This window comes from Panthera leo, chromosome E3 (genome assembly GCF_018350215.1).
Source record: "Panthera leo isolate Ple1 chromosome E3, P.leo_Ple1_pat1.1, whole genome shotgun sequence".
In the NCBI taxonomy this organism is placed as follows: Eukaryota; Metazoa; Chordata; class Mammalia; order Carnivora; family Felidae; genus Panthera; species Panthera leo.
The window spans coordinates 3179266-3200619 of record NC_056694.1 but is presented as its reverse complement, the minus strand read 5'-3'; the positions used below and the strand labels follow the sequence as shown (position 1 = coordinate 3200619).

The following is a 21354-nucleotide window of genomic DNA, read 5'->3' as shown; positions in this document are numbered from 1 at the left end:
TGAACACTCCCCAAGCCTGGGGCCGTATGTGGAGTGTAGGGACACGGAGGGAGAGGCTGTCACAGTCCTGCTCTCCCAGAGCTGAGATGCTGAGGAGGAGCACGAGGCCCGTATACAGGCTGAGACGAGGCAAGGCATCGCAGGTCAGGAGCCGTGGATGGTTCTGGAAATAACGGTGGGCGGAATGCAGGGCGGGGCTGCAGGAAGGGCCGTCTGTGGAGGAGGTGGGGGTCGCATGGCTGGGACGGGTGTGGGTGAGCGGAGGAGGAGGGAAGGCTCCCTTGGGCAGGGAGGACAGGAAGGGGAAGGGGCTGCTGAAGGCGCAGGTAAGACTAGGGGGAGGTTTGGAGCAGCGGCGGGAACACAGGGTTTGCACTGAGTCACGGAGGAAGGCAAGTAAGAGACACCCGTTTTCAAAATTTCTGGGCTATCTGTGTAACGCTGACTTTCCAGGGCTACAACTGGGACCCCAAGGGCGACTCACTGGAAAGTGTCAGAGAGACACAGGAGGCAGTCAGGAGAGGGGACAGACTGGGAGACAAAAGCTGGGCTAGAGGTTAAGGAGCCAGCATCCATGGCCGACATATACATCCGGACTCCAAGAGGAGATCCGGGGAGCGAGAGGTGGGGGCACACGGCAGGCTGGGGACAAGACTGGCCATTGTGGACCCGAGGCTGTGAAGAGTCTGCTCTCGTTCAGCCTGTGGCCCCTGAGAAACTCCTGTGTCCCCACGCACGTCGTCTGGGGGCCTTAAGTGGCTGTGCAGGATCGAATCCTAAATTCTAAAAGTACAGCTCTCCCACAGCTGGGAAAATATGGGGCTTCTCGCACTCGATGTCAGATCATGCTTCTCTTAGCCTAAAAGGAGGACCAAGAGAGGACCAATCTGACCGGTGACCAGATAGCTTCTGTTCTGGGGGGTGGAGGGTTGACTACTACTCACAGCCACTTCCTGTTCGAGGAACTTGAGAACTTCTCTGTGGAGGGTTCTCACCACAGTCCCTCTGTCTGCCCCTCAGAGCTTGCTGATTCTCACTCGGCATGTGATTCTCCTAAGAGGGGTTTGTGATTTCCTTCTTCCCAGCTGATCAAAAGCCCCCTACAAGAAGGCCCTAAGGTCTTCTAGAAGTAGGCACCCTGAACAGCAAAATGGCAGCCAGGTGCCTGAGACGGAGGCGACAATGAGAAGACCTTGGAAATGTAAAGGCAACGTAGCTTTGCGACATTTAGTGTAGGAACAGGGACCTAAAGCCCAGCGGTGCCCAAAGACATGATGTGACTCATCATCAAGAAATAATGAGCCCTCGTCCACCGCTGCCCCACAGTCCTCTCCATGGGCTCATGGTCACATCCAAGATGGTGGCCCAATGCTGAACGTGATGTTTTACACACCGCAGAGCTCAGAGTCAGAAGGAAATTTAGACCTTTCCTAGTTCCAGCCTCTGTCCTATAGGAAAATCCCCTCTGTGATATCTCTTGTGTTCAATGTTACCTGTTTCCCAATGCAAAGAACTTTATAATATACATTGAAGACGTAAACGGTTTCTTTAAATGGTAAGTTTTGGTTATCGGGAAAATTAAGCTTTGCGCAATACTTGCCTGACCATCAATAACCGATAAATGAGGCTTTAATATATTCTGAGTCCATTTCAGAGAATCTGATCTAATAGAAATAGACCGTGTCTTGGCGTTTCTCTGCCAACTTTGAAAGGAGATAAATGATCAGCAGAGCAACTCACAGACAGGGATCTGCAGACAGGGTGACAAATGAAAGAAATCTGCGAACAATAGAAATGAGGCCGGTGCCGAGTCACTTTGTGATTTAAAGAGAACTTGGGGGTGGCGGGGAACCCCTGTCAAGCCAGTTACACCACAAGACTATCAGACACTAACAACGAGACACGGGGACCGTAGGGAAAGGGGATTAAGCCAGGTGTGTTTGGGGAAAACAGCTTCGAGAACGACCGAAAGCAATTGGCAAAACTGTGGCTGTAGCCGGCCTGCTGTGCAGCAGAGGCTCAGGTAAGTATTTTTCTATACGGAAGCACAGCCCCTTTAACGCACAAATGATGACCTGGTCAAACCCAGCTTCTACGACTTCACTCTGAGGGTGAAGACGACGGGGGGGCCTGGCAACTCTCGAGAAATGGTGTTAAATTGTTCACTCCTTATGATGGCTTTGTGAGGGTTGGCTTTACTAAGAGAAATATCTTCCCTGCCTCAGGGTCCAAGTCTTGCAGTCGGCTCCATAAATTAAGTTTTCTCTGTACTCCAGACTCCTAAGAATTAGTCTCTGATCTCGGAAGGAAAGATGCAAAGCTAATTGGGTCTTTAAATGATTAATAATCACTCAACCCATAAAGCCCAGGAGCCTAGTTCCCCTGGTGTGTTCGACGCAGCAAGGTGTTCTGGGATGTGGGGCGTCCCAAACCAGCTCCTTCCCGAGAGGAACTAGCTAACCAGCAGGAGAGGCACGCCCAACCGACCAGTCGGGGACTGGCCGTTTCGTGATGCCCTGTGGACGGTTAATTTATAGGGCACAACCCGGGACCACGTGGATTTGTGGGAGCCTCTCCTCTCGGGGAGGCGATGAAGGCAGACCCCTCAGAAATTACTCCTCCTCTGTGATCCCCAGTACGCAAGCCCAGTTCAGCCTCGTGAGGGCGGGGGGTGAGGCTCACTCTGACAGTTACTGGACATTTATGTACCGGGCACCATTCCAGGCATCGAGAGCTCAACGGCAAACAGACATACCTAGTGTGTCCGAGGGTCACGGAACATGGTCAAAAATAAAGCAGGATAGAAGAGAAGCTTCCTGAGCCCGGGTGTGGGAGGAAGCTTTGGTGAAGGAGCAATGGTGCTTCTTGTGGGACATGAGCAAGGAACAGGAGCCATGACTGGGTGAGCTGGGTTCCAGGCCAGGGTGGTATAAGCACTGGTTCGTTCAAACCTCACAGTGGCCTTCTAAGGTAATGATAACGTGCCCATCTTGCAGTTGAGAAAACCAAGGCTGAGAAGTGGGCTAAGCTGCCCCAAGTCGGGAAGAGCTGGAGAAGGGGGTCCAGTCCGGCCCGGCTGGTGGAGGGCACCTCAAGAGGTACCTGTAGCCCTGCCAGGACCGCGACTTCTCCGGCATTGTCCTGGGCGTGACGGGCCAGGAGTCCAACCAGGCTGGCACAGAGGATGGAGCTAGAACACGCAACACACACACACTGAGAGCAAACCAACGGATGGTCTGCTTCTGAAAAGCCCACTTCTGATGCTGCTAATTTCTATATTTAACTAAGTAGCTTTTAACTCAAGTGGGGAGGCAGGGGAAGCAGGCTTTCAGCCTCTTTTGAAGGACACTATTTAGCTGTAAGTACCTCTCAGTCACTTCTGCAGTATGAGATTTTTTTTTCTTTCCTCTTCTTTTTTTTTTTTTTTTGTCATCAGAGTAAATCACAGAAATGTTACCGAGCTTGATTTGAAAGTTCTCCGAGAAGCACAAAATGCCCCTCAATCGTGAGTTACGACTATTATCATTACTATTGTCATTACTGATGTCGTACAGTTAAGACCTATCTGGGTCTAAAGACAGACCAGGCTATAACCTACAACTTCCTCAATTCATTCAGATTTGCAAGAGTGGAGTGTTTATTACACTCACAATTCATAAGGAACCGCTGTCTTCCAAATCAGTTCTGTAACCCGCTGTACCTCAATTGGTTTGAATCACAAATCTGCAAATATTTCTATATTTAGAGATGAGGTGTCTTACCATTACAGAAAGCCTATTATTTTATAGATATGGCAACATTTGCTGAAAAATGTATTTTACTCAGAGGAAATCAAATAAGCAAATAGAAGGGAAGATATGTAAATCAGTAGACCATAGAGGTAGTGCAGAATAAAAAGCATGCCCTGCATTGGAAGCATGCAATTTTGGCTTCTGCTGACAGAGTCCTTATGAAATGCTAACACTCATTTATTTGTTACCAATGACGGATGATCTAAGAGCTCTCATAGGTAGCTTTAAAAATGTGAATAGCACAGTGGATCGTGTGAATGTGCCGGATGTGTACTCCCAATATTGTCAAAATTAAAAAAAAAAACAATTCCCAACATGATGGAAGGAGGAAGGACACAAGCCCAGATCCGACAGGGGATTTGGGCGCTGGGCTGGCTCCCCGCAGTGGAACATGAGCCTGTGTGCTCGGAGGGAGAAGCCCCGGGCATGTGAGCATCGGAGGGAGGGCCCAATCGGGAGGAGCCCCGCCGGTGGCTGGTAACCTACACACATTTATTCGTTCATGCATGCGTGGACCACCCGACACGGACGTCGGAGCCCCTGTGGTGTCCCAAAGCATCGTGAGCCACTCAAAATGCAAGGCCTGCCATCCGGGTGTTTTTGCTTCAGCAGTGAAAGCATCGTGAAAACAGGCTCTTCCGGTGCACAGGCCCAGTGAACACGGGCACTTGCAGCCCATGCGATCAGTGCTATGACAGAAGGTCCAAGCAAATGCTGGGAAGCCGTGAGGCACCCTGGGGTCCCCACGCAGGGGTGACCCTGTGGCTGAGCCCTAAAAGAGGCAGGGGTCCTTCAGACGGCGATGGTAGAAAACACGGCCGCAGCAGCCTGAGGCCCTGGGTGGAGGACCAGGTGAGCCCAGGAGGGCAGAAAGGGCCCAGGGCTGGCAGGTCCAGCGGCTAAGGGTGGGGCGGGGACACCTGGCACTTCACGCACACTCACAAAGCTGCAGGGCCACAGCACCTGACCCCCGCAGACATCCTGCCCACCCGGGGGCTGGGGGCACCTGTTGTCTGGTGACTAACCGGGATGACCTTCACTCCCAGCAGGTGACCGACCGTATGAACGAGAACAAGGAGTCGCCCTGCAGATGCCAACTAGGCAGGAAAACAGGCCTTTCCGGGTACTGGAGGCACAATTCAAGGCTCTTCTGGACCAGATGCTAAACACCATTAACCCATGGAATCCCAGAAACAGAGCTAGGCCAGCTGCCATCTGTTCACGTGTTCACACGTGTGTGCAACACACCCAGGAGCCCATGTGCTGAGCCCTTAGCAAGTATCCTTCTCCCGTGAACCCCCTCGGCTGGAGGCTTGGCTCTGTATGCAGACTGTTCATGTTGTACGTTCAGGGAGTGGCTTCTGTCTATAGACTCCTTCCTGGACTGAGGTGGGCAGACACCAGTAAGAAAAACCTCTGAAACGGCCTTTTCTAATGGCCTCGCACGGCCCACGTTAGCCAGGGCTGCTGGCCTGCGCCCCTGGAGCCCCTGCCCTGCTGCTTTGTTTGCAGATCTTACTTTGGTATGGCTGTGCTCAGGGACTGTCTGGGAGGCACCATTCTTAAAGAACAGAACAAATAACTACATATTAGGAAAAGGAAATTTGTCAGCAGGCTCTTTAGCCCCTGCCGGGGAACAGAGAGGAGCTGCATAAAGAGGCCCAGAGATGGAGGAAGGCAGTGGTTTCCCTCCTGGGCCCTCGGGACGCCCAGGAGGTCTCGATCAGCTGCTTGCCATTTCCAGGATTTCCAAAGACTTCATGGAAAGCAGCTGTTTACCACAGACAGGCAGGTGGTGCTGACCTCAGTGCGCCACATACCTGGCTGTCACCGAACGGTCTGGCCTCAGTGGGCTGGCCTGACATTCCTCACCGAGTTCTGCGGGCGTCACGTGGCAAAGTGGGCTGTTGCTTACGGGCGCTGCGGTAAATGGATGATATGGTGCCAACGGGGGAGATAAGGTAATAATAGGAGGGTGAAAACCAAGTACCAAACCATCTGAACCAAGAGTGGAACGTTTTCATTTCCAGGTTCCAACAAAACCCGTAAGTAAGTCTGTATGCCTGTGAGGCATGAGGCCATGGCCCCTGACGGCTGGCTTGGGGACCCAAGTGGCATCACACGTGCTAAAAATAGCCACTTGGACTCGGGATGGCTGACCACAGCGCTGCAAGCAATCAGGAGGTGGTTAACGCTCCACGGCGGCAACACTCACATCACCTCCAGCCGGGCCGTCCTGGAGTCATTCCCCCCTTCCGAGAGGATTTCACAGGTGTAGTCTCCGATGTCACCCGACCACGTCTGGCTAATGACAAGGGACCCGTCCTTCTCCACCACGATCCTGGAACTGCCAGATGGGGTGATGATTGCATTGTCCTTCTTCCACACGTAGCTGTGGGCCAAGCAGGGAGTCGTGAGTTAGGAAAGCTCTCCAGTTAGGATCAAGCCAGAGGGTTAGGATCGGGGCCGTGAGCGACCGATGGCCTTGTGAATGAACCAGAAGCCACTGAACTGTGTGCTCTTTAGATGGGTGAATTTCATGACATGTGAATATATCTAAAAGAAAGAATAAAGAAAAGCAACCAAATATCTTGGCCACGAGACAAAAACAGATGCTGAAGTTAAAAATGGGTCTGTGAAGATCACTGAGAACACCGAACTGGCCTTTGGGTTTCGAGACGGGAAGTCTGTACAGTGTCATGATCACACATGTCACTTACTAACACTGTACCTCGCACTTTGCCCAGGAATGTTCCTGGAGGACAGGGGTGCTGCCTGGATAAGGGGCAATGACCGTCCCAGAACTCCTCAGAGTGGAATTACCCAACTCCTGGAAAAAGATCACACCCCATAAACTTGTTTTCTTAAAACTGCACCTCTTTCTCATTTAATTCTTTAGTTATGACAATTTTAGCACATTTTTCTTTTCAAATGTAGAATCAATTAAGAGCCTGGCCGGCCTTTGGTGTCAGTGGTCAGGGGTCACCACTTACTGCTGGACAGCGGGACATAACTGGCTTTCCTTTCCAAAATAATGTGCTCGGGTTTGCAAAATGTACCCAGCTCTTTAAAGGTTTAATATGCACAGAGCATAGACATTAATAAACTGCTTATCTGAAGTTACCCTGAGACAGAACAGACGTAGTCCCCCAAGAAGGAAATGAATAAATCGTTCGCTCTGGGGTATGACGTTCAGCTGAGATCATCCCTTAGGGGCGGTGCTCTCAGGGCAGAGGAACCCTGGGACGAGCAGTGCCCCAAGAGTGAGCCATCTAAAACCCCTCCGGAAGGAGGCTCCAGTTCTGTTTACTCACACATAAAAAGCTACGGGAAAACTGCAAAGGTCCAGAGGGATTCCGGGTGAGCTCTTACAGTTGCAGAAAACCAGCTTGTCCTTCTCCCTCCTCTGGAATCCTACTCCCAAACCATTTAGAAATGAATGTGCTCTTTTGCAGGCAACATCTTTAAGACGGCCTCCATGGACTCTCTCGGTAATCTTTGGCCCGTTAGTTTTTGTTGGTGGGTTTTCCTTTTGGCATTCTTGCAACTAAACCAAACTTGGTTTTTGAGCTCTCGGGAACTCGAGAGAGCCAGGTGAAAGTACAGAAACTCACGATCTGCCAAACGTCTGCTCAAGAAGAGTAAGCAAACAGCTCAGTCTCTGAATCCAGTTAATAACGTGTGCGGCAGGGGCGCCTGGGTGGCTCAGTCCATTAAGCGTCTGACTTCGGCTCAGGTTATGATCTCACGGTTCATGGGTTCGAGCCCCACATCAAGCTCTGTGCTAATGGCTCAGAGCCTAGAGCCCACTTGCCATTCTGTGTCTCCCTCTCTCTCTGCCCCTTCCCCGCTCATGCTCTCTCTCTCTCAAAAATAAACATTAAAAAAAAAAATGTATGTGGCAGCAGGCCCCTCCCTCTGCTCACAGTGAGGTGTTCAAGAAGGAAGGAAGGCATGTTGAGTCTATCCATTTGGCTAAATGTGTGCCTTCTGGCTGGGCTAAGGCCAGACTGAAAATTCTAGGATGACCGTATCATTCTCTCTAGATTTATTTTCGGGGCTGGTTCTGAAAATTAAAAACTATTCTGAAGGTGGCAGCTCTTTGGGAAGAAGCTCACCACCCAGTCACCTGTGTCTGCTGCCCTGCATTTCCCCAGAGGGGCACAGGTTTCATCATTACCCTCCTGCCTGAACTCGGACAAAGACGGGATATTACAATCCCTTCAGTGAGGCTTCAAGGTATCTAGTTCCGGTGTTTACGCGCATTTTCCTCTACATGCACGAGGTGACCGTGGCCGCCTTTCCTCTGGGTACAGGCCTGCCTTACTCCCCATCTCACCATGAAACCAACCTAGAGCAGAGGGAACCCCTCTCAAGTCTTACACAGCCCAGCATAAACGCTGCTGAAATCCTACTCGATCTGTCCGGATTTTTCTCTCATTAAGTATCAGCCCCTGACAAGTACGTTTTACAGATAGTGTATTAACCTTGGCAGAAAAATCATGAAAAGCTGTACTGAAGCCACGGAGTGGAACATAGCTCACTGTAAATAATACATAAGGCTGGAGTGGAAAATGGGATTTGTGTGATTAATGATGGAGCCCAAGACCGCGTGATGCCGTAATCAGGGATCTGTGGCTGAAATCAAAGTTGCCCAAATTCTCCCTTCGCATCTCAACTTCATCTCCTAAGCTCCCAGAACATGAATGAGCCCCAAACGCTGTGAGTGACTGAACTGACCGGAGAGTGATCCGGGGGTCATGAGTGGCTCCGCAGTGCAGAGTGGCCGTGGTCCCCTTAATCACCACGCGGTCCTCGGGAGGGTTAACGATGGACGTACGATCTGGGAAAACACAAGTCACAACTCAGACAGAATTACATGCTTGAGACTTCCCTCCCTCAGGGGGGAATGAATTGGTCACCTAACATAAAAGCCTCCAAGTTTTCTCTGATCTTGGCAAAACGAACGTAAATGAAAGCACTCAGGGAATTGGAAGCAGGCTCTCCACAGCGCGGCCAGGGCAGTCAGGCCTCCCCTCCCCTCTGGGGCCGCTCCCCAGCCTCTCAACCCTCCTGAGGACAACGAGAACGCAGACCGTATGCAAATGTTCATTAGGTTCTGCGGTCTTAGGTTAAAACCGTGGTTCTTTCCCAAGATTATTAACATTCTGGTCATTTCTGCTGTCTGCACAGCACGTCATGACTTTGCAAAGTGCTTCCATTTGTATTGTTCTATTTAATGCTCACACAACCTCGTGGGGTCTGCGACAGCACCACTCCCAGCTTCCAGGACTAGAGAGTGGCGCTCAGAAGTGCAGTGGCTGGCCGAGAAAGGCCCGGCGACAGCCCTGTGGCCGGTGAACCCCCCCACCGTGCACCTGTGAGGTGGACCCTGCTCTGGCCCCAAGGAACAGAGCCCAGAACATGGGAGTCCTAAGACTAGGTCGGGGCCCAGCCTGACCGCCTGGAGCGCGGTGTCCCGGAAAGACCTGAGCTTTAAACTGGGTGTCTGCGGAAGGGGGTGGGCGGAATCCCCCGCAACCGCACAGAACAGAGTAGGTAAAGGGTGGGATGTGCTCTGCAGGCCCCCCCGAGGGCACACCCATCACTCTAGTGTTGCGAGGTTTTGAATCTTAGCAGATCTACAGAACTTTCTGGAGGGTGACCTACAGAGACACAGACATAGTTCTTCACAAGCTGTTAAATGTCAGCTTCACATGTTAGGGACACATGACAAATCAGAAATGGTCAACGGAGTGGACCACGAGATGGGACAAGACCTCTTTTTTGGTACCGGAGAATATTGGGGGAATTCGAATTCGTGCCTCTTTAAAAGTCCTGGTGTTTTTATAACACCTAAATAAATTAGAAGGGGTCATTTCTCAAAGTGGACACAAACTGTACCAGAGAGAACCAAACGGACATGAAATAAAGCACGATAGTTCAGGTTCTCTTTAAGGACGGTGTTTGAACAAATGAGTCACTGATGCCAGTTAAATTTTTCTCTCTTCATAGAGATAAGCTTTACAAAGATCAGTGAGCACTATCTTTTGCTTTTTTGAACGATTTTTTTTTTTTAGTCCTATAGATTATGGATGAAGCAGAGATGAAAAAGTACACCGGCAAGTGAAGTTAAAGGTGGGGCAGAGATACTTGGTAATGAATCCTTATGTCTGGAAAACAAATCATTCTCCAGTTCAGAAAGCTGTGTTACAGATAAAGAAAAAAAGCTGGAGAAATCAAAAATTTTCAATTCACTCCTAAGATATAAAAAACACTCACGTTTAATATACTAAGAGTGTTTTAGTTGGTTATAATGATACTACAGAAAAAACATACTTTCTATAAAATGTTATCTCTTGACTCTTAACTGTTAATTCTTACACAATGCTTATAAAATTAACCAACCTATCAGTTTTGTTGTTCGGGCTAGTTTGGGCTAATATTTCCTACTCCACTGACTTTAAAAAGTCAATCTTTAATCTCTCCTGAAATGTCCCATTAAATCTTTGAATACATTTTCTAATTATTCTTTTAGAAACTGAAAAATTAATTACTCAACAGATTTCTATAAATTAGTTGTAAAAATAATCATTATCTTTTGATTAAATTAGAGAGTCCAAGGGCGTATTGACATCCCCTAAGCACAGCTGACATGATGATTAAGCCATGATGAACAGAAGGTTCCACGCGGCCTGTGGTCCTTACTCCACACAGTCAGTGCTGCAGACGCGCTCAGGGACCCCTCCGTGTTGGTGGCATAGCAGGTGTAGTTGCCAGCATCCTGGATGAAGACGGGGGTTATCTGCAGACCCCCGGATTCCAGAAGCATAAACCTAGGAATGCGCACAGAGCCACTGGCCAAAATATGTTTTCCTGAAGAAAAGTAGAGAAACGGGAATGTTAGCACCAAAACCAAGAAAATAACTTGAAATAATCATAGTAAGGTGGAAACCGTATGTGCAAAAATAACCAAAGCAGTTTCCTTTCGCGTTATTTAGGATGACGAGACCAAGAAAATCTTAATTGTGCAATACTGAGAAAATGGGTTAAACCAGTTACGTCCATGTATGTATGCGACTGTTATCTTTGGTGACTGACTCTGACTTTTCTTTATACCTGTATACATCTGCAGATTTTCTATACAAAGCTATCATACATTCTAAATTGGGAGAAAAAATGTATACATAAAAGAGAAGAACCCCCTCTTGCTTACTGACCTGCACGTTTAACAGCTCTGGTCTGGGTGCAGGAGTCACATGCTGGGAGAGGTGAGAAGCCTCTACGTGGTTCACCCAGAGGAGGGCCCTCCTAGCGTGACCAGCTCATTTGTGTGAACCCACACAATTCAGCATATATTTGTTAAGAATGGATCGTGTGTGCTGTTCACTGAGAGACATGTGTGCCTTCGTGTGGAAGGGCCTGGGAACCACAGAGAAAGCCCATGACGTGATGCCCCTCCTCATGGGGACTGAAAACAGGTAGAATGGAGAGGGTTACGTGTCAGATGAGCCTGTGCTAGAACCATCTTTCCCTCTCTCCGCTTTTCTACTTTAGTAAAGTGTCTGCCTTTGATGTCACTCTGCTAAGTTACACACAGGGAAGGGATCTTGGAAGGTCCTTCTGAGTCTTGCTGTCCATGAATGCTTCAGACTTTGAACCTTGGCAGAATCCAGTCTTTGGTTTCTCTGCTTTTTTTTTTTTTAAATGTTTGTGTTTATTTTGAGAGAGAGAGGGAGAGAGAGAGAGAATGCACAGGGGAGGGGGAGAGAGAGAGAGGGAGAGAGAATCCCAAGCAGACTCCATGCTGTCAGCGCAGAGCCCAACATGGGGCTCGATCCCGCAAACGGTGAGATCATGACTTGAGTCGAAATCAAGAGTGAGATGCTTAAGTGACTGAACCACTGAGGCGTCCCTCTCTGCCTTTTGTAAAACCGGGTACAAATGGCGTCCATATCCTGTTAGTTTCAGGCGTGCATCCTAGGCACCTTTCTTTCTTAAAGAAACAAGGGTATTATTCTTCATTTCGAATATTGCCTTCACTTCATAAATGGAGAAACTGAGTCCTGGAAGCACTTCTCCAGATCCAGTACCTATATTTCAGGCAGCCCCTCACATGCCTAAGGTGGCCTATGAAGGGCTTAGGCAGAACACAGCGATATTCACACATTTTGAAAAAAGTCTGTTTGCTCTTCGAGACGTGAGCTCTGTGAAGCTTACAGGGGACTGTCCTTCTTACCCACCCGGCACCCGCACCCAGCAGGTGCTCGGCAGACGGCTACTCATCCTTACTGACTGAAGGCAGGCGGTGGGGGTAGGGGGCTGAGAACACGAGCCTTGGCCCAGGGGCTCCTTTCCCACGGTGGCCAGGCTGTGGGGGCCGCGCAGGCTACCCACCTCTCCTCCAAGTGATGGCGGGCTTGGGCGCCCCGGACACCTCGCACCTCAGAGTGGCTGTCATCCCGTCGGTGACCGTGGTGTCCACTGGCAGCTGTGTGAACGCCGGGGCGACATCTAAGCGGGAGCGAACAGTGACATTCTCAGGGTGCGCCCCCCGGACGAGCCCAGACCCGCCTGCTGGGGGTAGCCCGTATGGACTTTTACAGGACTAATCACACAGAACTGCAGCGACAAAAGATGAAAACCTTTCAGCAGTGACTATAACCTTCAGTTACTTGTCCCTCAGGAGCTGCCGATCTGTGTTTACAACCCAGAGAGAAACCCAGTCCGTGATGGAACGGACACGTGGTGGCAAAGTGCCGGGGCCCAGGAAGGGCTGTTTCAGAAGAACGGTAATGAGACGAAAGACATTTATTTAGATAAATCTAACAAGCTTGACTTCGTTACTCTTTAAAAAATAGAAAAAGCTAATTTTTGACCATTAAATATTAACCACAAGATGACACTTTCACTAAATAATCAGATTTGAAGCCCTTCGGTAAAGGATTTCCAGGAAGTGTTGTGGGCCCAACTGCTGGGGGGCCGGCACGGGTCTCCAGCTCTCAGGAGCCGGGAATCGGACCGAGACAGCCAGGGCGGCTCAGGCCGGCTTCAGCGAGGGCTCACCTGACTGTGTACCACTTGGAGAATGATTAAACTGGAAACCGCCGAAGAGCAGGGATCTGTGTGTCCCAAACCCTGGGAGGGCCCCACAGGAGCCTGGGCTGGGGTTCCCGGGAGAAGCGGATGCTGCTGCCGGCCCGCCTTCCCCCAGGCGGGAGTCCCTACGAGCCTCATAGGTGCCATGGGTGCCGTCCCCAAAGCGTAGCCTAGAGCCCTCTGCTTCCTTGCACCTGTGGGGCCACCACCTGGACAGTGCAGCGGCCTCCTACCTGGGCCCAAGCCTTCCGCTCCTCCCTGCGCTGGCCGCTCTACACCCAGCCTTGGGTGCCCTTTGGGAGCTGTGAAGGATACCCCACCACTCCCTGCCGGAGGCCCTGGAAAGCTTCCCGCTGGGCCTTGGCCCTTGACCCCTCCAGCCTACCTCCTACCATGACCCCTGGCTCCTGTATCCCCAAGCTTGTTCCTCGAAGGCACTTGCAGTGTCCCCTCCCTCACCCCATGACGCGCACACCCCCCAAGATTTTGCACCTTCGGGCCTCAGCTCCCGCACCGTCTCAGGGAACGATCCCTGGGCGCCCTCAGAGGCGCCTCCCGGGTCACCATGGGCCTGGCCTGTTGTCTCCTCTCACGGCCCTCATCCCTGGCTAGACGAGCTCCTCCTCTCCTGCGTGTCTCCCCACTTCATGACCTCTGCCCTGGAAGGGTGAGAACCTCGCGTGTCTTCCTCAGAGCTCCGTCCCCGAGCCTGACAGACCCAAGTGCCTGACAGAGATGCTAAATTAAATGTTTGTGAAATGAACGAATAAATATTGATTGCTTTACATACTATATTTTCTTTTCGCTAAAAGGGTTTTAATTTGGAAATAAAAGCCTATTTTGCAAAACCGTGTACTTACAAAACAGAGAATGTAGCAGTATCATTATCGTGTACTTATTGTTCAATCTCCAGCTGCCATGGCAACCAGTTTGGTAGCACTTTTCATCTAAATTTCCCATCTGATCCTTGGAGGAACCTTGTGAACTGGGCTGAGATGGTTCACTTTTGGTGATAAAACTGAGGCTGAGAATTAAGGAATGTGTCCTAAGCCTCTCACTAGAGAAAGGTAGGCAACGACAGCCTGTTGCCTGCTTCTATAAATAAAGTTTTATTGAAACACAGCCAGGTCCATTTGCTCAGTAATGTCTGTGCCGCTCCCACGCCACTGCAGCAGAAGCCAGTGGCTGTGACAGAGACCACGTCCCTCCGAGCTGAAAATACTATCTGGCTTTTTACAGAAAAAGTTTGCTCCAGTCAACAGAACCAAAAGACAACCTACTGGATGGGAGAAGATATTTGCAAATGACATAACTGATATTTTGGTTAGCATCCAAAATATGTAACGAACTTCTACACCTCAACACCAAAAAACCAGATAATCCAATTAAATTAAATTAAACAAATAATCCAATTAAAAACACGGGCAGAAGACACGAACAGACGTTTCTCCAAAGACATCCAGATGGCCAACAGACACATGAAAAGATGCTCAACGTCACCGATCATCAGGGAAATGCAAAACAAAACTACAACGAGGCATCACCTCCCACCTGTCACAACGGCTAAAATCAACAACACAAGAAACAAGTGCTGGCAAGGACGTGGAGAAAAAGGAACCTTCTCGCACTGCTGGTGGGAATGCAAATGGTGCAGCCACTGTGGCAAACAGTGTGGAGGTTCCTCAAAAAGTTAAAAAGAGAGCTACCCTATGATCCAGTCATCCTACTCCTGGGTATCTACCCCAAGAACACGAAAACACCGATTCAAAACAGACTCTTAAGTACAGAGAACAAACCGGTGGTTGGCGGAGGGGAGGGGGGGCGGGGGATGGGGGAAACAGGTGACGGATGATGAGCACACTCATCGTGATGAGCACGGAGGGTGGAACAGCATCGTGGAGTCGATGTAACCATATACCCGAAACTGACACAACACTGTATGTTAACGACACTGAAATTAAAATGCAGGTTAAAAAAAAGAAAAAGAAAAGCCCCACAAGCTCCCGGCTGGCGCTTTTAAGATGTGCTTTAAATAATCCTAACTGATCAAAACTCAGCTTCTGGCTGAAGTACCCACTGTTATTTCCACTGTTACAGTCGTCCAAACCAGAGGATAAACTTGACCCCTGGGCAAGATTCAAGGAAGTGGTCCCTACCGTACCAAAACAGACACACGATTCCTTAAATTCATTCGTTCTGGCAGACAGGAGCCATCTGCATACTGACACGACTTGCTTTCTCCAATGGCTCTCACACCTGAGGATATCAGCATTTTGCCTCCAAAAGGGCAAACATGAAAGGTATAATCCCATCATCACTAAATTCCACTTCATTTTAGAAGAACAATATTACAGCTGTGGAGATGAAAAAGAAAACCCACAGATACAGTAAAAGCCTTTACCTTTATTTTATTTTTCAAAGACAGAGTGCCAAAGTATTTCTGTTAATGGGATAATAAAAGAAACTTACAGAAGAACTATAATTGTTCAATAAAACTAAAATAGAAAATGGATATAAAAAATGGGAAAGAGATCAAAAGAAAAAGATTAGGAATGAGCTATTCACTGAATAGTTCTTCCAGTTCTGTCCAGAAAAATGCAGATTTTTCTTTTCTACTTCTCAGTGGAGAAGATGGCTTGAGTGCCGGAAAATCAAGGTTTGTGCAAGAGCAGGTTGGGCACCAGGACGTGGGGGCAGGGTGTACCTGCTGGGGCTGCCGAGGGGCTTAGCACATGGGCTGCTCTCCGCCTGAGACGGGGCCCCTGCCGTGGCCACTGCACCCTGCCCACTGACCTGAACAAACGCTACCACTTTCCAAGTATGTCACTCAGCCAAAAGTCGGGAAGCCCTGGCCTGAGGGCCCATCCCGGATGGCCTGTCTTTCCCGACGGGCAGTACTCACTGGTGACGTCCAGGTACGTGTGGGTCTGGATCTCCCCTCCTTCGTTACTGGCAAAGCACTGGAAGATTCCGGAGTCCTCTGGACGCAGATGCTGGATGCGCAGGCCTCCGCTTGCAAGCATTTTGTATCGAGGATTGTGGAGCTTGCTGATGGAGACGGCATCCTTGTACCACTGGAGAGTGGGCAGAGGGACCCCTGTGTAGGAGTAGAAAGAAGTAGGCATTTGAAAAAATTAAATTCCAAGCACTATACACGGGGACTGAGGCAAAAATGTCTCAAAGGCTGCACGGCGATAGGCTGGTAGGCATTTTTTCATCTCTTAGCCCCTCCGTCCAACTCGTATGGTGTTATTTTTCTTATCTCTATGAAGACACGGACACAGAGGGTCACCACAAGGAGTGGGAATGAACTCCTGACGCTGGGCTGCAGATGGTTCTGGACTCCCGGAGCCTGTGCAGGTTTGTGCTCTGGTCGGGAGGGGAAGGGATCCCAACTGTGACCGCCCTCCAGACAGAAGGGGATGGGGAGAAAGGCCCCTGTCCCTCCGCAGGGCTGACGCTGCCCCTCGAGGCTGGGGGTAGGGTCACGGGGGCCGGAGACGCACTTGGGAAGGAAGCGGCCCTTGCAAACTCCGAATGTTGCTGCGAAGACGGATGGCGTCAGTACACACGCATCTCTTCGTGCCCGGCAGGTGGTGGGTGCACAGGGGCTAGAGTGACTATTACTACAGCCAACAGCCAAAAACGTGCCCCGTGTCTTCACCCCTCCCCCGCCTAGGGAGCTGGGCGTCACCCTGATGGAAGCGGAGGCCTGCCGTGGCGGAGGGGCGATGGCTGAGGTCAGTGCCTGGCGCGTCAGGTGCAACTGGTGTTCAACCGCGCACGGGGGAGAAGTCGCTTGGCCCCTGAGATGCATGTGAGTCCAGCAGGTGGCAAGAAGGGGCCAGGACGGCACCATCCTTGCCCCTGGGAGCTAATGGCAGCTGGGGCAGGGCCAACACTGACCGGGAGGACGGGAGGGTCAGTCTGAGGCTGAGCGTCCCTTCCTCACCCTGGCGATGTGACAGAGACAACCCAGGCCTCGGTCAGAGGGACTGGAGCTCCGCGCCATCTGGCCGGCCCGTCTGACGGAGGGTGCCGTTGGGTTTGGGCAGGGTCTACAAGGAGGACAAAGGACAAGCTCACAGGGGCAGAGCCCTTGTTGTACACGAAGGGACTGTCCTTGGCTGAGAGCATGAAGCCCCTTGCCGCTCACCCCCCACGTGGCTCTGCTCAGCACACGGAGCCCAGGCGATGAGGGTGTGCACACTGCGCCCCCCCTTTACCACCTCCCCCCCCCCGGGCGCCTCACTGCACGGGATAAGCCGTGACTGGGCAGAGGCCACGTTCCTTCCCTGGGCAGCTGCCCTGGGAGGCTTGGGTGACTGACGGTGGTGGCCACCGCTCCCTGGCCCTCCCAAGCCGCCCAACATGGGTAAGCTGGGAAGACGCGACAGGCTGTGCACAGAAACTCCACCATGGCACCAGACCACGGCATCCCGAACCGTGGTGGGCACACGTATGCTTGCCGTGGGCCCGTGGGAAATGCGCAGAGATGTTCAGGCTGCTTCCGTACCTCAGTTTCTCTATGCATGAAATTAATTTAAGTAAAGCACGTGTTGGCAGTGATTCATGGTGAAAAGCACACCAAAATCACTTGATTTCAGATGCTATGTAGGTGTAAGATGTCTTCTTTAATAAATAAAGTTAACGTTGCGAAATATTTCAAGGTAATGTATTTTCAGATTCTGTTCTTTGCCTTAATTATGTTTCCTGTCACTTTTCATTAAATCAGGAAATTAAAAAAAATCCATTTCAAGGTAAAAGCATAACCAATTCATGTAAAATCTCATAATAGCAATTACACGATGTAGCTTTCATGAAGAATAACCACTTCGCATGCTGCTATCGTTTCATTGTCAAAATTAAAAGAAAGCAGTAAATTATACGATGGCAGCGTTGAAAGGCCTGTTCGATACATATTTACAAGTCTGTATGGTAACAAGCAGTTCACCCTGCAGAAATCATGCAAAAAAAGCATTCTCTTGTCAAGGGAAGAGCTTAAGATTGTCATTTATCGAAAAATAATTGTTAGGATATGGGGAACTCAGTGCCTTTCTATTTTAGGGCAATTTGGTGGCATAAAAGGAAATCTTATCCCCTGCAGGATTGCAGACACTGCCTTCTAAAATCTGAGCACCCTAAATACTGCATAGCTTCACTTTTAGACCATCGTGGACCTCAAAAAGATAGGTTTATGCGAAAAAAGAGAACAGGGGCGCTCAGTCAGTTGAGCATCCGACTCTTGATTTCAGCTGAGGTCATGATCTTGTGGTTCATGGGATGGAGCCCCACGTTGGGCTCTGTGATGGCAGCATGGAGCCTGCTTGGGATTCTCTCTCTCTCCCCCTCTCTCTCTGCCCCTCCCCTACTTGTGTGCATTCTCTCTCAAAATAAATAAATAAAATGAAAAAGAAATAAAAAAAGAGAGAACAATACAACCCGTAGCTAGGGAGAGCTTCCCATGTCGCTCACATCACTCTCCTCTGCCCCTCCCCAGGAGGCCTGGGCAGAGCCAGACCAGAGGAGGGCGCGAGCAGGGCAGGTCTGTCAGCAGGGCTGCTGTGAGCTGACCAGGGGCTGAGAACCGAGCCCCTCAGCCAACGCCCTCTGGGCCGAAGCACGGTGGGTAGAGGTGCCCACGGCAGATACTGATCACTACAGGAACCATCAGGGCTGTTCACAGGACACCACTACTTTTCAGAAACGAAGAACGACATGCCCGGACCTGGGGACTGGTGGACATGTGCTCTGGGTCCCAGGACCTCAGCTCTCTGGGAGAAGCCAGGCGCCCTGGCCAAAGCCCTTGCTTTGGTAGCTGATGGGTTTGGGTTTGGATCCTGCCTCCACTGCCACGTGACCCCCGGCAGGTGGTCCAGTATTTAATGAGATGCTCCTGCATGAGAGATGCTGGGCCATGATTTTATAAGTAGCTCATTTCATCCCCCTGGCTCTGTGCCTTGAGCACGTTACTTACCCTCGCTTTCTAAGGTCTTGTTTTCAAATGTGTACTCTGAGATAATAGTACCTCTTTTATGAAGCTGTTTTGAAGATTTACAAAATCATGAGCAATCCTTACTCTCCGAGCTCTTAGAATAAAATACCCAGCCGTAAGATGGACAGGTTTAAACATTAAAAAAATGTCCTTTTTCACTGACAGTTTCCAGAGCACTAGCATAGCTATTGTTAATGAAATTGCCTTTAAAAAGCTTGTCTCAGTTATGGGTTTTAGTATAATTATTTGTGCTGCCTGACAGGCAACGGAGACTATGGATAGCTCGTAATCAAGGCATGGGGACGAGGGGGGAAATTACTGGAATAACAAAGAAAAAGTCAACCCAAAACTGGAAAGGCAAAAAAAAAAAAAAAAAAAAAAAGTGAAGAATTTCCTGTGCAAAGAATTTAAAACCATCTCTCTTACTAAGGAGAACACATAGGCACGAGCCTCAATCGCCCCACGGACAAGAAAGAAGTTCTTGCCCCAAGTCTTGGGGGGCACACTGGTGGAATCAGAGCACTGGAAGACAAGACTCTCCGTCTCTGTGGGGACGGATGGGGTTAAGGCCTCCCTGTCGCTCCTGCGGGTGACAGGTACTGTCTCTGCTCTGCAGGGGAGGAAGCAAAGGCTCAGCAAGGCCAAAAACCTGCCTCAAGGTCACGTGCCCAGTAACAGAGGTCTGCTCTGTTCCAGAGGCCCTGTGACTGACGTCACTGTCAACGTGTGTCCCCATAACGATGAGGATCCCGCCCTGGAAAATGCCCCTCCGCGTCACGGCTGCGTGGGGAGCAGCCTCCCCACACTCACCCATTGCTCGACAGACGATGTCCACGGTTTCTTCCACGTCCACTAAAATCCGACGCTCGGGCTCAGCGGTAAAATACGGTGGCTCTTTAAACAAGAAAAAAAAAATACCCCTAAGCAAAAGAGGTGTATTTCAGATGACCTGTATAGCCTGAAAAGGCTTGGACTCCTTTTGAAAAGTATTTCCAAAAAGTTCATCAGTTACCATCGTGCACACAGACTCAGAATTCAGCGAGCACGGGCCAAAGGCAATTTATATTCTAAGGTCTGAGAAAGCAAATTACTACTCAGGGTGATGGCTACTTTTTCGTTTATGGGCTTGAATCATGGAATATCTTAATTCACGTTTTAGAAGGACGATCCCAAGAGGTTCATAAAGGTTTATATTTACAGCACAGTATTTTATAGGCCAGTTTGCTTCGGTATCTAAACTAAGCACCAACGCATGAAGCATGTCAAATAAAGTGCCACAGCCAGGCATCCGGCCTGTGTCAGGGCCTCTGTCACGACAGCCTATTAACATATTTCTTTAAACTCTTGGCAGTTCTCTTCTCCAAAATATAGATTTACTACTTCAATGGAAGACTAAATAATAGGTAAGAGAAGAAAGAAAAAGGGCCCCTCATCCATCTTTGGTTGCAGAGGAAAGTCCACTGCTTGTATATCTCTACATACTCCCCTCGCTTATTCAACAAAAAATAGAGGGTGTATTAAACAGTGAATCTCCTTGGAGAGTACATTGCAATATTTTTCTCGGTTTATTCAGCGAAACTTCAACAGTGGTGTGGCCAGATTCATCCAGTATGAAGGCGGTAGTGATTTCATTATCATGATAACAAAAGGCTGTAGTATTCATTTGCTGCGTGATAATTAATTTCTGGGCACTGTCTTCCCAGAGTGGCTTATTTTCACCGTAACTGTGTTGAAGGTGGACAGTACAGCTTGGCATGCCTCCTATACCGTCGGGGGCTTCGAAACAGAGCGGAGCCTAAGAGAGGGAAAGGAGAAGTGGGAACACCCTTTCTGAGAAGTGAGCGAGGGGCAAAGACTGAAGGTCTCTCAATGAGGGTAAAGTGTGGCCCCAACTCTGCAATCTCCGGGGCCATTCAGGCGGCCACAATCTGCCCGAACACCCGCTCTGGCTGAGGCCAGGACGGCATCCTCACTGGAGGACGCAGACCCCTCCACTGGGCTTTGGTCGTGTGTAGACCGGGCCTAAAGACACACCGCAAAGATTTACAGTCTCTTTTCAAGGCGGTCTTCACTGCATACACTCAAATGTTCACATTCAGCCGCATTTCCTCCATCAATAATCATGACAGCAGCAATATTTGTATTCTAACGATGCAGGAGCAGCGTCCCGTCAAGGCCCTTGTGTGTAGGTCATGCCCCATATTCATCAGTGAATGCTTAAGTCGATATCTATCTCCATGGTCCGCTGGAAGGGATGTGAGGGAAAAGGAAAAAAAAAAAAAAAAGACCAAGTGAAGAAGTCAACATTTGCCTCTGGTTAATTAAGGTTCTCCTTTTTTAAATTAAACATCGTATTTTGAGGTCATTGTAGAGTCCACACCATTGTGAGAAATAATAGAATAGAGACCCCAGGCACCCTCTACTTAGCTCGCCCCAACAGTGATCTCTTGCAAAAAACTACAGTCCAAC

At 49.8% G+C, this 21354-nt stretch overlaps 1 protein-coding gene across 1 annotated transcript in view; it reads right to left on the bottom strand.

Moving 5' to 3' along the window:
• SDK1 (sidekick cell adhesion molecule 1) overlaps positions 1-21354 on the bottom strand; it is a 531480-nt gene that overhangs the window by 206250 nt on the left and 303876 nt on the right. Inside the window, exons 8-13 of the mRNA XM_042922245.1 lie at positions 19696-19779; positions 15793-15987; positions 12189-12305; positions 10500-10667; positions 8532-8634; positions 6007-6183 (exon numbers count right to left, since the gene is read on the bottom strand). Of these exons, the coding sequence (XP_042778179.1) occupies positions 6007-6183; positions 8532-8634; positions 10500-10667; positions 12189-12305; positions 15793-15987; positions 19696-19779 (844 nt within the window). The remainder of the gene's footprint in view (positions 1-6006; positions 6184-8531; positions 8635-10499; positions 10668-12188; positions 12306-15792; positions 15988-19695; positions 19780-21354) is intronic.